Here is a 16,314-nt window from a genome sequence, read left to right as displayed (position 1 = left end):
TACAAATATGCCTCGATTCTGCGGACGACCCTAGTCAAGCTGAGGTCATAAATATGTAACAGGATGATACCTAAACAGTCGTGTTTGCTATCTACGAATTAAACTAAAAAATCCTTGTTTTCTGCCTGTTTTTTACAAGGACTGATAAAATATAACGAAAACCATGAAAGATTTCATCTTGAAAATGCATGGTCTTCATGAATACAGTTTGGTACAGTTTTTTTGTACCAAACTGACTTTTTAGTATCAAATTCTGAAACAATATTATTTAGAAATTCTTACCAAAACAACAAAGGGTTGCATAATTTGGGTTATTAATGCATTGAAGAAAATATCTGTCAGCCTCGAAATGTGAATACTTTTGAACCTTCAAGTTTTAAAGCTGTCTCAAAGTGATAAAAAAAAATATTAAAATAGAATCGAAATGAATGAAAGGAATCACCATGTAAGTTTGTGAGTCAAATTGTTTTTTAGTTTAAATTCACCTCTGCTGTATAGGCCCCAAACTATAGCACGCTATAATTGCTAGAAGTTTTCAAAAAGTACTTTCCTGGAGGTCTTTACTCTCCAAATTGTTCGCAGACATTTTTAAGGTACACACTTGAAGATGACTGAATGTCCCAGTGAGGGAAATTTCCTCAAAAGTTGTTATAAAACAGTTTAAGAATTTTGACCAAAGGTGACCATATTTCAATATCTAGCATATTTGGGGCCATGAGGATAAAAAAAGCATACCTTTAAGATATACAGTACAGAAGTGGGTGACCCTTGGGGCCAAGTATGGTCATGGAAAGTGTTCAATCCCGCACTCAAAAGAAAAATGTGCCAACAGTCTTGTACTTAGCTGGAATGTTGGTTAGTAAGGCCTTAGGAATTAGCACCCTACTGGTGTATTTCTGAACATAACTCTATCCATGTTTACTGAGATTTTTATCCTGTCTGGCCTTTTGCTGCAACTGGCATGTTTTGGTTTTCATTGGCCACTGTAGAGAATTAATCGAGAAACCCCCGATATAGCAGAAGGTGAGCTTGGGGGTATAAAGAGAAAATATTAGTTAGTATTAATCACTAAAATATTAAAAATAGAAATCTTCAGCCTCAAACTATTTAATAAAGATAATTATTAAATTCTTGAAAATTAAAAATGCTGGATTTGGTATAAAACAAAAAGCTGGTAGTTAATAAATTATTTGATTAATGAAACCCTTTTTTTCAGCCTCAAAAATAAGTACGAATACTTTATCACATTAAATATTTTCATTCTTGAAAACTAAAATTTGTTGGACTTGGTGAAGATAAAAACAAAGCAATTGAATACTTATTTACTTCATGAAATACTTCAGCCTCAATGTGAATACTTTTAAAGTACTTAATTCTTTTAATTTTTAGAAAAAAAATGGTGGATGTGGAGAAAAGAAAAATGCCAGTATTGAATCAATGAATAATTTTCAGCCTCAATATTCCCCTCCCTACCACACCCTCCCCCCCACCCTAACCCCATTGCAAACAGGTCTATGACACCTGTAAACCATATCAGACATTAAAATTAAGAACATTCATAAGGAAAAATGAGGAGAAATACTTTTTTCTTCAGCTTACAAGAAATAACAACTGGTGCAAGTATAATTATAATGCATGACAACTTTCTTTAAAGGTACTTTATCTACAATAACTGATAACATTTTTTTTCTAAAGGAACTCTATCTACAAATGAAAAATGTTCCTTTTTACTAACATTTCTTCGCAACTAATGATCTTTGGCAAGACTGACTAAAGCTTTGTTCATCAAGATTGAGTTCTAAGGTGTGTGCTATCCCCCTTACAGCTAGCACACTGAAGGCTACGAGGTATTTGGGTGTGACATCATCCACCAATCGGAAGGGATCTCTTTATGAATAAACAAAACGTGAATATTCATCATCCTATTTGATTCAGAATTATTTCGAATGGATGACAAAAACTATAAAACTGTAAGTGACAACTTTTGGAGAGCATGTGTCATGATGACATGAGCAATGACAGATTGGAGTTCATACCAACGGGTTTATCTACTAGATATGGGTTAATTTCTAAGAACTACGTCTAAGATATCTTTGACACATAGTGAGTAATATTTGCATTTATCTTCTACAGATAGATAAATATCTATGAGCTACCCCTTTGACAGCAATCGACAAACAGGTCCTGTTCGGAGAACTTGACTGCTTTTGACAGATTCATATAATGCCCTTCCCTCCACCCCCCTCCTACCCCCTCAACAACCCCATTTAAAAGCCTGTGAGTCAAACAGATAAGTCGTTAACGGAAGAAACATACTGATACAAACCATGGCTGTGATTGGTGCATATTTGATAATAGATGTTTCTCTGTAACCGTGATAAAAACTAACAGTAAAAGGATTCTCCCTAACATCATTAAACTATGTGCGATAAAAGTTTAAAACTTATCCATTACTCAAACTTTATTTTAAACGATCCTCAAGATCAGTTTGACATCGAAAGAAAGGGGACTCAGAGTACGGATTAATTCTGTTTTTTTATCACATCTGATGGGTTTTCGCCCTCACATCTCTGATGGGTTTTCGCCCTCACATTGGTCCAAGTTGGCTGCAAGCCAACATCAAAATGTCTTTCTTTTCCTTGGGGAATCTGAGCTCCCGGCCGGCCAGACGGGCCCCTTCTATCTCGGCGTCTGCCTGCTCTAGCTCGTGCGAGATGATACCGGGAGCCTCCTGTTCTCTGGAGATCCAGTCTAGCGCCATCTGGCTACGCATGTCGTCGTCCAGTGCCCGATGGGAGTAATGCGCCACGACCTCTTGGCGTGAGCAGTCCCTCTCTCTCATCGCCTTAGGACAAAGAATAAAAAATGAAAGGGATGGACAAGAAAATTCAACTTGTCGGCTGGGATGACTGAAATTGGAAAAGTCATTTCGGTTTTGGTAGCAGTGCCGTAGGTTTTGGTAGCAGTGAATTGCTGGTCTTATATATGTTGTAATATCTTGGGGAGAAATTTGACAATTTTCCACACCACAGTAAGACCTAATGTCCCGATGGCAAACTTTATTGTGAAACTATGATCTTTATACCTCTTTGTGAACCTTCTTTCAATTATGGCATCTATCTGGCCATATAAATATGTAGACGGGCATCAATAATGGAGTGTATAAATATTACTCAATTAACTACGGTCGTGCAACATACCTTTAAACTTCCGTTCCAATGGAGAAGCTGAAAGACCGTCATGAGTTCTTGGAATTCCAGCATACTCTTGTTTACATTGGCTTCCAGCATGAACCGGAACGCCCCCAGACTGGTGTTGGGGTCCTTCTCGTCCTCTGGGGACCCCTGGGAAGCACAATTTCAATGAAAGAATCAGAACATGGTAAAACCACAGGGCAACATCGGTCGAGAAACCGAGCAAAATGTGAAGCAAATATTGTAGCTGGGCATCGGTACCATACATGCATCTATGTAATAATGGTCATACTGTACTTGTGCATTTCCTGTATCCACCTCCACAAACCCCCCCCCACCCTGCCCCACCCTTAAATTCCCTTTTCAAGTTCTTTTTTTACCTGGAGTGACTTCTTGGCAACCTTAACAACTTGTGAACTCCCTGTGTCTATCTCCCCAACAACCCCCCCCCGCCCCCAAAATCCAAGCCTTACATTTCCTTTTTTCCCATATAACTCCATATCTTTTACCTGGAATGTTTTCTTGGCATCCTTAATGGCACTGCGGATGAAATCCTGCGAGATCTTTCTGGATGGATGTTCGTTGAAGACCGAGTTCATGAGTGCTATCTTGGCTGCGCTTCTCCTGGCCTCCGCTTTAGTCGTACAGTTCTACAGACGGGAAGAGAAAGTACATTACAAATCAGTTTACCAGGAGAACCCACCACCGGAACACGATGTACCCCTCGTGTAACTGACAGGGAGTTCTCTTGCTTGTTTGATGAGGCTGCACCTGACAACACAGACTAGGCTACTGTACAGTAGACATAAAATCCAAGCCAAAACACATGTTGGTAGGAGAACGGTAGATTCAGATGGAGGGTGACATAAGGAGGTAATAGGGGGCGCTGTTCAAGAATGTCACCCATTGTAGCCTAGGTAGTTCAGAGCGTGCATGGTATGTACGGGAGACAGGTATTGCAAAGAAGTAACTTAACATGATCCCTGTCAACTGGTCAATTAGTTTGTCAGATACACCAGCCCCCTAATATTTTTGTTTTTACCAAAATACCGCCAACAGGCTGTCCAGCTTGCCGCGGCGATCTTTTCAGATCCAATAACAAACTTTTCCGTGCCAGAGATGAGAAAACTTTTACAGACCTATGTGTGCCTTCTCCATTCACTTTGCCAAGAACACTGAAATATATAGCTTCTAGTCTATTCAAGGTATTATACGAACCTAATACGTACACTAAAGTAAGTACAGTACCGTAGATAGAGTATTAAAGTACATATCATAATCATAAGGTCCCTGGTTCGAATCCCTCCAAGATTAATGTATGTCGTCCAGTTATTTAGTTGCTGACAATTCACAATCATGGACATTAAATATGACTATACTGTAAGAGACTGACTTCGGTCAGCTTGCGGCTTTGATAAGCCAATGAGGCTGCTTCACGAGTTCCTGCTTGCAGGATGATCTAAAATACATACGAACCTTATACGTACACTAAGTAAGTACACTCCTGTAGATAGAGTATTAAAGTATATTAATTAAAAACTATGAGACAGATACCTGGAAGGTAGCGAAACAGCTCCCTCCGGGCAGTGTAACAAAGCAAACGTAAGGGTGGCTGGAAGAGGGCACCGACTCGTAGACTACCAACGATCCATTCTTGAGGTCCGCCCCCCTAGCCGCCTTCATCTGCCAAAACTCTTGCAGGGCTTCCACGACATTGACTGAAAAAAAGAAATGTCATCTAAGGAATTAATTTTTTACTTTTTTTTACATTTTTTTACATTAACTTTTTACATTTTTAAAGACGAACAGCTTATATCTCATAAGGAGGGTTTTGAGCCCCGAGGGACAAGTGGTGAGCTTGCATGCAGGCCCAAAAGGAACCCGGGTGCCACAGATCCAATAGGACTCTAACATGACAGTACATTTATAGGGCCCACAAGACTTTGTAGAAAGACTATAGATGCAAATTTTTTGATAGCCCACAGTCAGGGAATACTACATAATCTACATTGTTCAAGTTTTGTGTACATAGCATTTCTGAAGGATCTGAAGTTGTCCCTTATAAAACACTAAATGGGTTCCTTTCCTCCCCCACCCCCCTCTCCAACTCCCCAAAAACAAAACAAAAAGAGCGATATACATCTTTGAACTTGTATAGGAATTTGACCATTTTGCATAGTATTTTGCAGAGTATATTGTATAGTATTTTGCACAGTATTTTGTATAGTATTTTGCACAGTATTTTGTATAGTATTTTGCATAGTATTTTGAATAGCATTTTCCATAGCATTTTGCATAGCATTTAACATAGCATTTTGCTATGCGATACTGCGTAATTTACTCCCTGGCTGACAAGTTCATTATTCTTACAGTACTGTACTTACTGCACTGTATTACTGTAAAGTTATAAGTATATATACTACGTACATCAGTTTAGCACTTCACAGTCTGATGAGCACACAGTGGCAATGTATGTATTTTGGTAGAGTGATTTCATCATACCAAATGAAAATCTATTTAAACTGGCTACTAACTGTAAGCGTCAAAAGAAGATGACGACACACCACACCAAATCACCTTACCTTCCGATTACAGTGAAATCTGATATTTCCTTACTAAACAGGTCGATATTTTCCTTAAATTAAAATAGAACAAGGAAAGATAGCGTTCAGACTTGAATATATATTTCAAATCACTGTAATTAATAGTGATTTGCTGGTTTGGGTCACACATTGATCTGAATACATATATAGCAATGTAAGCCACATATATGTTATGTGAGTGAGTATTTTGTTCATTTTTTTCATACCTTCCCAGTCCCCACCCCACTGCACCCCCCCCCCCCTCCAACCCCAAAAACTATAACTTTTTAAATAAAAAATGACCAAAGTTTCTATAATTTTTAATCAATACACTTCAATAGCAATTCAGTGGACAAACTTTACTTGATTAAATTTCAATGACCGAACCAATATTGTACTTAAATCCCATTGTTACGTAAGCTGCCCAGTAATTACAGTAATTCCAAGAGATATGAACAAAATTTGTTATAGCCACAGGGTACCCAGTCACAAATTATTTTAAACAATCTATAAATTTTTCCGACTGACCGACCACAAAATTGAGTAGAATTTAAGATACTGTAACCCAGTTTCAAACTCTTCAAAGTAAACTTGTATTGGAATTTCTGAGGATAAATTTCACTGATATGTATGGACAGGATTATCTATCTTGACAAGTATACCACTGAATAGGAGACTTTAATATGCTTTCAATACTAATACTTCTTGCTAAGTACTATAAGCTGTAAGGATCAAAGAAGAATTAACTATGTAATCCTTGTTGCTTTTTAGTCTTATTCAATAAACCAGAGGTACAAAGGTCATTTGACTCACACTGCAAAATCTTTTTTACATGAGTCATCCAAACCCACTAATCCCAGTTATTCAGACAACTGGTGTATTTCAAGTGGGCCATGGTTAATTTAATTCCACTTACTGTAGGAGCCTGTATATACCACATACAGTACAAGTTTACTTATGCACACAGTACTTAACAGTTTAAAAGTGAGAGTAAATACACTTCTGTATACAGAGAATAATTTATCCAGTATCACATCGAAAAAATGCAGAGATGTACATATGTAAGGTACCCAACTTTTTTTATTTTTTGGACATAGAAACCATGTCCTATTCCATGAGAGACAAATTTCAAAGCCTTCAGAACTGCTGTACATACATGTACAAGAATTGAACACTAAAATTCTTATGTGTGTAAAAGTAAGTTGGCCTGATGTTTCGATCCTAGTAGATCCTGCTAGGATCGAAACGACAGGCCAACTTACTTTTACACATTCTCTTACACAGGCTCTCTAGTGGATAAGCAGTTTGCTAACAGTTTTATTTTATTTTAAAATTATTATAATCAGCAGTAATGTTTTTTTACGCTTATGTACAGTAAGCGACCGCAAATGTGTGGGAAACCCGCTAGGGCTTATGGATTACAACTTACCAGTCGGGTGGCTTCAAATGCGATATTTTAAACTCAAGTAATTTGGAATCATTACAATTTAGAAAAGTCCTTTCAGATGGGAAAACCGTAGATTGCTCTCAGAGACATTGTTCATTTATTATTTATTGTGTAAAAAAGTCACTGCCTTTGTCGTACAGTAGAATTTTATGGTCATTTAAAGACCCTTTAAAAAGTAAGATCTTTGTGTATTAACTACTGTCCATGACTTAGCTATACACAGAGCTCATATTTTCTTAAACTTCAAAAGCCAGCTTATTTGGTTTGCACAGAATATACAGTACGCATGTGCTACTGTATGTACTGTTAACCAGTAGAAACAATGTGCATATCATTCATTGTGTAAACACCACACTGCCTTTTGTCCTACTCTACTGTATAACTGTTCAACACACAACTATGTCAGATGACTAAGGTCACCTGCATGCAAATTCCTTTGTCACAGATTGTACATTGTAATTAGTCAACTTTGAATTTTAGGGGAAAACAAAGGTATGGATCTATTGTTGAGAATTGGTGTGTCAGCATCTACAATTGTCTTGTACTGTGACTTCTGTCCACAGCTAATCATACAGCTCTCAAACTTTTCTCCCACAATAAGAAAAAAAAAAAAAAATCTGTTTTGAAAACACATGAGAAAATACCTTGATAGAGATGTGTGAATCAGCACTCATACCCCTGTTCTAGAAATGTATAGTTGTTGTGAATGGGAGGAGAATTTTAATATTTTTCCCAATAAATGTTAAATTATAAATAACTAAATTTAAACAGGAATTCACTGTTAACTTTAAAGGAAACAGTGTTGTACAATAGTAAGTGCTATCTGGTCTTGAACAACTTGCCATTAAAACCATCATTTGTTATAACACACACTAGTTTACAGTACTTAACTTAGTATATATACTGTATGTATAATGTAGTACTACACTAATACACTATACTCTATGGTAATCAGAGATCCACTGAATGTTACGTGCATACGACTTAGTCTTGCGAACTTTATGTAAGTACTGCAACTACAGTAGCACTGTAAGTAATTAAAAAAACACAGACATCAATTTTGTAATTAAAAGTTTCCATTTTCATATTAGCACTGTAGTCTGTACATACTACATACAGTACTGTATATTGTTTGCAAACAGAACGCACAGTCAATATTTGTTTGACAGTGCGAATGGCTACTTGTGTACATTGAGTACAATACTGTACATGTAGGTGAAGTAAACATCTTTGTATTTAAACTTATAATGTTCTGTAACTTCTGTGCAAACTTTACAAAGTATACATCACAATTTAAAGTGAATTACTACTGTAGAATTCTAAAACATTTTTTTTTAAACATGGACCTTACAATTTAGGCCTACATTGCTTTGCAATATCTCTATTTATGAAAGTACATTGTACAATATTTTTGGTCACTTGACTAAAAATAGAGCTTTGTGCCAAATTGAAGGTTCAGTGATATTCATTTCGATGCGAACCTTTTTTTAAATGATAAAGAAATCTTGAAATTGTCTGATATTTCCCGAAATTGTTGTATTAAACATAGATTTGACTCTTTATGTATCGATAACCGAAAATGAACACAGTACAAAAGTAAATCTACTAATTTTACCTTCAAGTCGGTGGAAACTGACCGAATCTTTAAGATATTTTATTCAAATTCTTTACACAATTTTACAATAGTTTGAGTAACTGTAATTTTTAAGGGTTGGTTGGGAAATTTAAGTGACTTTTGGTTAGAACCACGAGTATGCATTTTCCAGAGAATTTCACTGCACAATAAAAGGCCCATTACAAAAGACCTGTATTAACATACATGTACAGAGATTAATTTAGTGCAGAGTGGTTTTGAAGGCTACAAACTTTTGTCTTTGGATAAAAACAAAAATATTGTGGTTCTGTGTACTACAAAACCTGCTACATGCATCTTTGCACATATTTTTACAGTGACCACATTGTATAGTGCATTTTGTGCTGCGATACTAGATAAATTGTTCCCTGGCATACCTGATGAAAGTGGGCAGTACAGTTACAGTTTCAGAAGGAACTGAACCCTTTTTTCCCCCTTTCTTTACTTTTAAAACAGAATTGACAAAACTTGTAAAACTTACAATGTAGTGCTAATGAATTGCCAGCATTGGTACACTCACAGAGCTGTGTAAGTATAAAGGTGTTCATCTCAAAGCTGGGCCCAGTCAGAAGAGTGTTCAGGACTTAATTTAAATTCTTCTTAAATGCATGACCCAACATCTTCTCACTGCAACAATCCCACACACATAGATAGTGTATATACCAGAGATCTATGACTCGGACTCATTCAAGTCATCATGAGTTTGTAAATCCTATTGAGGAGACAGACTTAGTACTTGAAAGAGCTTAAATACAACAAAACTAGTTACAAGGAAAGACCTGTTGGATTACAAGTAGGTGTATTCCAAACTTGTGCACAATTACACTGTACTGTAGTCTTGAAAGGCTATTAGGGAGCCTAATGTTATTTTTTTGAATGTGTATTCAGCTGGTTTTTCATCCTCTACTGTGTACAGTAGTACTGGCTTTTAATTGTTCAAGAGTTCATGAATATGCAAACGGTACATTACCAGCCAGTTGGGACAATTTCCTGATGCTAATACCTCTCTAAACTGTACTCCAATATCATGCTTCAAAGCACTGGTATTGACAGTACAAACAGTTTCTAACCTTGATCTGATAGAAACATGATATTCATACTGCTCGTACTGACAATACAAGTACTCTGAGGCGGGACATAACACTACAGTATTGAAAAAATTGTCCCAACTGGGTGCACCTACAGTATATACCACCCAATGATCAACATATTTGGATCCATTCAAATAGATACATCAAAGGGAAAATGTCCTTTCTTGTCAAGGATAGATAAAATGTTGTTTTGTTCATGGAAGTGCACTATCCAAGGTTTAATTAATGCCTGTCTTAAAAGTCTAAGAAGGCCTAATTAATGCTAATGATGAGAGCGGCTCTATCCATTTAACGAAGAAATAGCATTTATGCATGCACCTACTGTAGTGAGCTGTGTCTATATATCCACAACATTTGAATTATCCCTCTTGTCAGGTCTGTACACCTTACCATACCTAGCATTTAGAGGCATGCAATGTGGTGCAGCACCTTTCCCCACCCCAAGTGTTCCCTTGCCCCTGAAGGAAACATGGAAATATCTACAGGTGTTTCTGATCGTTAAAATTTCCCATCATATAATTTTAACAGGATTATTCATGTACAAGTTTCTTCTCCACGATATATATGCTACACAGTTACCATACTGTACAGTAGACTGGCAAAATCAAAATTTGAACTTGTTTTAACTTTTCCCTCATTTTTTTCTTTCTCATAACAACAAAGAGACAGAAAACAGCTGATCAGAAATATGGGAACAAAGGTTGGCTATCACAATAAACAATGTCAGATGATTATACAGTACTTTTCTGCTGTAGACTTTTCAATTCAAAATGCTACTTTACCAGCAGCTGTTGATAGACAACATTTCAAAATGTTAATTTACCAGCAGCTGTTGCTAGACAACAGAGAGCTCTGTACTTAAAGTGGGACTATTGTACATATACAGTACTGTCATACCATTGAGTAGTAACAACTGGTATCTACGTAGTCAGGAGGTGTTAAACTCACCCTCATAAAGTCTTCTTTCTTTCTTTATTTATCTATTTCTTTTTGACACTTTCAAGCTAAGACCCTCATTCTTAATTTCTCACCTCTCAAAGTTAAGGATCTTTTATGACACGGGATACTGTATGGTCTTGAGGAACTGTTGAGGTGTAAACTTTGAAACCTAGAAATTTGCACCTCACCCAATGGGAAGGATGGACACCTTCTTTTATCTACTTACACCAGTGTTAAAATCAAACCTTCTCTCACACCTGCAATTCTTCCACCTTTTGTACAGTACTAGCATGTATGACTCTGTGTATGCTGTCCTCTACGACAAAGGCACTTGGGCAATAATAGACAACAGTTGCTAACTTCCTCCAGTACTAACTGTACATTTGCCAATAGGGAAGACACACAAGTACAGTATACAAGTGCTATTACCATTAGACCCAAGTCACATTAATACAGTAATGTTCACAGAGTTTATTGGATCTAGGAAAACATTATTTTTCCTCTGAGAAGCAAAAACAAGCCAGATTGTTTACACTGTGGTTCATTCTTTACTGCTTATCACCATGGTAACAGTCAAGAGGGGGTTAACTTGGGTTCAATAGGTCACAACATTCACAGTAAGGTTCACATAATTAAATGATATATTTCTTAAACTGAAGAATGCACAACAGGTCTATAAAAAGATGGAAGTATCATGTTCCTCTCCCTGAGAGAACTTACCTACAAATTATAAATCTGTTACCTGGAACAGAAAGAATGAGGGATGCCAGGATAGGTCTTACAATAGTTTTTATGTACTTGAGCTTTTATTCTTCCAAGTCCAAATTTCAAGATTATTATTTTTCTTAAGGCCATATGTGAAAGGGCTTTGATTTATGAAAGTTACAACATGTGAGTAGATAGATGTACAGTACAGCAATATACTTGCCAAGTTGCAAGTACTTCAATAATTGGGGCATGGCAACAAAACTGTACCTACAGTAACTCTCCCGCAGCCCGGAATAATTTAGTGTTCAAATTTTGGGTTTAGCAGTTTACAAGGCTCTGTGTACAAAAACATACATGTATACATTTTTTTTAACTTGTAATAATTTGCAAGTTGCCCATTTTACAAAGCGACACTGGTTAAATTATTCCGTGCCGTGATATGCACAAATTGTTGGCCATTGATGTTAATCATAAACAGTCCTTTAGGTGTGAAGAATGTACAGTATTTATATCACTACCAGCTTGTGACAACTTGAAAACTCAAACTGCAGAAATTTTACCGATAAATTTTGCACTTCTTCCCGTACACGTTCAAGAAATGAAGTATTATACATGTAGGTTTAGACTAATCACTTTATCCTAATGCCAGTGTTATATATTCAAGAACATATATACTGTACCTTTAAATATATCTGTGCCAAGCTAATTACGTAATAGAAAGTTCTATACATACTGTGCAAATTAATGTACATTCCGTTGTATTGTAACTCTGACCTGATAGAATATACAGGACAGAGAACTTTACACTCTGGCTCTGGACAAAGAAACTTGTGCCTGCGTACGTTCTTTGATACCCACGCCTTGGAACCTCCGGTAATTTTTAGTTACCTTTTCCAAGATCCTAGAGCCAGCACCCTTTACCTTTCCCACTTTGTGATTTCCCTCTTGCTGACTAGTCGTGAGTCATACAATTGATAAAGCCTGATTCAAACAGCAGTGCACATCGATTGGTTGATTAGGACCGGTTGCAAATTGAGTGAAACTTAAAAGCAATGTCAGCACAAAGACATTATTATTAATAATATCACAACTTCCAAACAAATTTAACCAACTGACAGAGAGAATATCCACCAGATTCTGCTTGGGATATAAGATCACCTCTGAAAGAATATTTAACAGCAATTATTAACTTTCTACTACCGACCTCACAAGCCCCCATGAAACCTTTCCAACCAATTTTTTTTTTTAAATCTTGGAAAGCGTGGCAGAAGACTTGTTGCTATATTATTAACCCCAAGTTGCATCAAGATGAAATGCTTTTGATAGGACTTACAAGTGTGAGAGGAGAGATAACCGTGTAAAACGTTTGGGCTTAGAAGTACTAAACAGAAACTGTAAGTACTCCTTGGGGAAAGGGTAACTAACTCAGAGATTGTAAACACTGGTAAAATTGAGGCAAAGGGAAATCTCTGTGCACAGTAACATCACAAGATTGAGGAAACCGGAATTTTCTGTGCACAGTAAAATCACAAGATTGACGCAAAGGGAAATCTCTGTGCACAGTAAAATCACAAGACTGACGCAAACGGAAATCTCTGTGCACTGTAAAATTAAAAGATTTAGGCAAAGGGAATTCTCTACAGTGCAAAGTAAAAACACTCACAGTTTTAAGACCAGATCACTCACCTCTTCCATATCCTTGCGTGTGTTTGGCAAAGCTGTTGACCACAGCGTCCACCGCTTCCTTCAAGACCGCTTTGGCTTTCTGGTCACTCATTGGTCCCCCCGGAGATTGCAATACTCCGCTCCGACCAGCGATGTCCGCTGCTGGTCCATTCTGATTGTGAGATATTGGTCCTTTGTTAGTTTGCGGAAAAGCCATCGTTCACATCACACGAGCAATTCCACTGCAATAGAAAAAGAAAAAAGAAAGATGTTTCAATCCGTAAAAGATCAGATCTGTTTGCTAAAGGTTTGTTTGTTACAATTGCTTAAAGTTTCCACAAATACTTTGTTCTGTCTACTACTGTACCAGAAAAAAAAATGGCTCAGACATTGAGACAAAGCTAAATAACTATGGAGAAGAGTATTTCATTATTTTGTTATAACACTTTGCCTACTGAAACATGTATAATGTAATGGTTACATATGTTGTCAAATAGCCTAAATAATCACAAATGTATTAACTTCACATATACTTTGGATGTGGTACCTAAGTACCAGATGAATAGCTGAAGTTACTACCCTGTAAACACTGTCTTCCTGGTAAGGAAGTTTGGTTACTTTGGGGGGGGGGGGGTGGATTAAGCTCTTTGGCAAGCTCCAATTAGAGCATTATGGGCAAATAAATATGTCTGTCCTCAGCATTATGCCACTGTAACATCCCAACCAACTTCTCCTTGCCAAGGAACACTCAGTCACAACAGTGATTTTGAGGGTAAAATCACTGTTTCTCTATTTCGCACATATGACTGTCATTTAAACACAATGAAATTAGCAAAGAGGTTTTGTCAGTAAGTCATTCTAGACCTAACACAAGGATGGTATAACTTAGATACAGGGCCTAGCCTAGGCCTCCAAGTTAAAAGGAATTAAAGACTGCCCCAATTCATTGAAATAAGTTACATGTTCATATCACAACATAGATAAACTGTATGCATTATTGGTAGATGCCAAGGCTTTATCCAGGTTAGCCTATTGTAAATGTTTACTATACTTATGATACTGGGTAGAATAGAAAGTCAATGAAGTTATCCTAAGATAGTAAGAATAGCTAAGCCTATGTAATCCTAGGTAATACTAAGTATGTATTGTATGTAATCTGTACACTAAGGAGTAAGGAATGTCATCTGTCTCTGTGACAGATTAGAAGATGAGAGTAATAGATCAGTAGAGCAAACACTACCACGGTGTGCAGTTGTTTATTCCCTGAGTTGTCTCTACAATGAAATAACAATCTCCTACTCAGTAGGCCTACTAAGTACTTGACCTAGAAATTAGAATGAAATCCTAGGCTATAACTGGTCAACGTTCCTGATGTGTGTGAGTACGTATGACCAGTTTGGGGGATTAGGCTAATTACAATATGTCAGTTAGATAGGCCTAATTTGCACTGCAGGCTAGTCCTCCCAGTTTACTGACACTTGAACAAAAAAAGACATTCCGTTAATGTGCATAGGCTAGGCTATCTATAGCCTAGAAGTTACACTAGATACACACAGTAGCCTAGCTTAATGTAGGCCTAACCAAAGAACTATAAACGGCCTAACAGTAACACTCAAAATCAAATTCGTTTTTTCGTCTTACGTAAACTAAGCAGTTGTCAGTCGTCAAGGGTTGTCCCCATTAATCGTTGACTTGATGAGAAGGATCGTGTGAAAGTAAAAGATGCAAAAAAGGTTAAAACTGCAGTTGTCTGTATTTCCAATCAGTCTCTATTGCACGAACGCTAGTACCGCTTACTGTTTGTGGCTAAGCTCGTATTTCATAAACATAATGTTAGTGTCACTAGCAACAGTGTGTGGGTGGGTGTACACATGTATCTGTCTACAGTATGGTACAGGCTATTTCTATACGTAACCGTTATTCTTTGTCAGTGAATGAAACTGCCAATTAAAAAGCTTCAAACTAATTAAGTGGAGACACAGACGATGTAAGAAGAGGGAGGTGAGAATGTTCAGGGGAGGAATGGTTGGGGAGGGGGAAATTTGGTTGGGGGGGGGGGGGGGGTAGGAAACACTTAATTCCAGAGGAGGGTGGATTTATGCAAGGCGAAACCCACGAAAGTGTCTTCGAAAACGTCCGACAAAATAGGTCGTCTGAACATTCCGTACGTACCACAAATACCTGTTTTTGTTTCTTCCATTAAAATGGCTATTGTAATTTTATCTTTTCTTAATCCTCTCTATATAGGCTAATTATGAACACGTTAAAAGGAAGAAACTTGCTTATTACACAAATATTTGTGTAATTAGCAAGTTTCTTCCTTTTCCATATGGGAAAGAGTAAGAATACTTTTTACAAGAAGGTGGCACGTCGACATAATGAAAACTGATCGAGATACTTTGGAGGTTTTCACAAAACTGGGCCCGGGAAGGGGTGAGGTGTATAACTTAGAGGGGGAAAATATGTGCCAGGTGCAAGTCCCCCGTCATATCATGAAAAACCATTAATGGTTAATGGTAACCATTAATGGTATTAATGGTAATTAGTGTGAGTGATCTGAATATTTGCCCCTTGTTTACTTTCTTGTTATAGGCTATGCCCCTTCGCCAATTAGAAATTTATTATTTACAGAGTTTGGGGATTCTTGTTTACTTGTCAGTCTAGGCTATACGTGACTTCGCCAGAGGTCACTACAGAAACAGCGTGTTAATTGTTTATTGGCTTCAGTTTTAGTACTTATCGCTGCCAAATCCGTCGATTAATTATAGTAGCCATGGGCCTATAATTGGCCTATAGCAGATTACGTATATTTCTAATTATAATGGCAAATAATCAAACTCCGATCTCATCCAAGATATGTTTCATCAAACGAAGCCAATAAACGTTATTACGTTCAATTTTATCATGAAACTTTGTTGCTCAGACACTTTCGCGCACAGGTTAATGTGAAGCGAAACTTCCGAAAACACAAATTGAAATTTTTATTTGTATATGTCGGTCATGCTAATTCATTTAGGAAGTGGGAATTTCAGGGGGCAGTTTCCCCTCCCCCTGT

General features: G+C 37.2%; 1 protein-coding gene across 2 annotated transcripts; it reads right to left on the bottom strand.

Annotated features, from left to right (window-relative positions):
• Positions 1-2,565: 2,565 nt before the first annotated feature.
• Positions 2,566-15,126, bottom strand: LOC139982886 (protein limb expression 1 homolog). Of its 2 annotated transcripts, XM_071996045.1 has the most exons (6): positions 14,901-15,126; positions 13,281-13,501; positions 4,749-4,912; positions 3,704-3,844; positions 3,201-3,344; positions 2,566-2,845 (listed from the first exon to the last, which is right to left on the bottom strand). In XM_071996045.1, exons 2-6 carry the CDS (start codon positions 13,474-13,476, stop codon positions 2,588-2,590), a joined length of 903 nt encoding a protein of 300 aa, XP_071852146.1. In that variant the 5' UTR covers positions 13,477-13,501; positions 14,901-15,126; the 3' UTR covers positions 2,566-2,587. The 2 variants fall into 2 exon arrangements, with proteins under 2 accessions (XP_071852146.1, XP_071852147.1); XM_071996046.1 differs by lacking the exons at positions 13,281-13,501; positions 14,901-15,126 and adding an exon at positions 9,338-9,486.
• Positions 15,127-16,314: the final 1,188 nt, after the last annotated feature.

The sequence above is a fragment of the Apostichopus japonicus genome, chromosome 16 (assembly GCF_037975245.1).
Source record: "Apostichopus japonicus isolate 1M-3 chromosome 16, ASM3797524v1, whole genome shotgun sequence".
NCBI classification, from domain to species: domain Eukaryota; kingdom Metazoa; phylum Echinodermata; class Holothuroidea; order Aspidochirotida; family Stichopodidae; genus Apostichopus; species Apostichopus japonicus.
The sequence above is the reverse complement of the archived record's forward strand: the minus strand, read 5'-3'. Positions and strand labels throughout refer to the sequence as shown.

Bases quoted from the DNA above. Each gene is read 5' to 3' on its own strand.
- LOC139982886 (XM_071996045.1), bottom strand. From the start codon at position 13,476: ATGGCTTTTCCGCAAACTAACAAAGGACCAATATCTCACAATCAGAAT. The intron at 4,913-13,280 runs GTGAGTGATCTG...TCTTTTTTTCAG, and splicing joins CACGCAAGGATATGGAAGAG to TCAATGTCGTGGAAGCCCTG. The intron at 2,846-3,200 runs GTATGTTGCACG...CTTTGTCCTAAG, and splicing joins ATTGGAACGGAAGTTTAAAG to GCGATGAGAGAGAGGGACTG.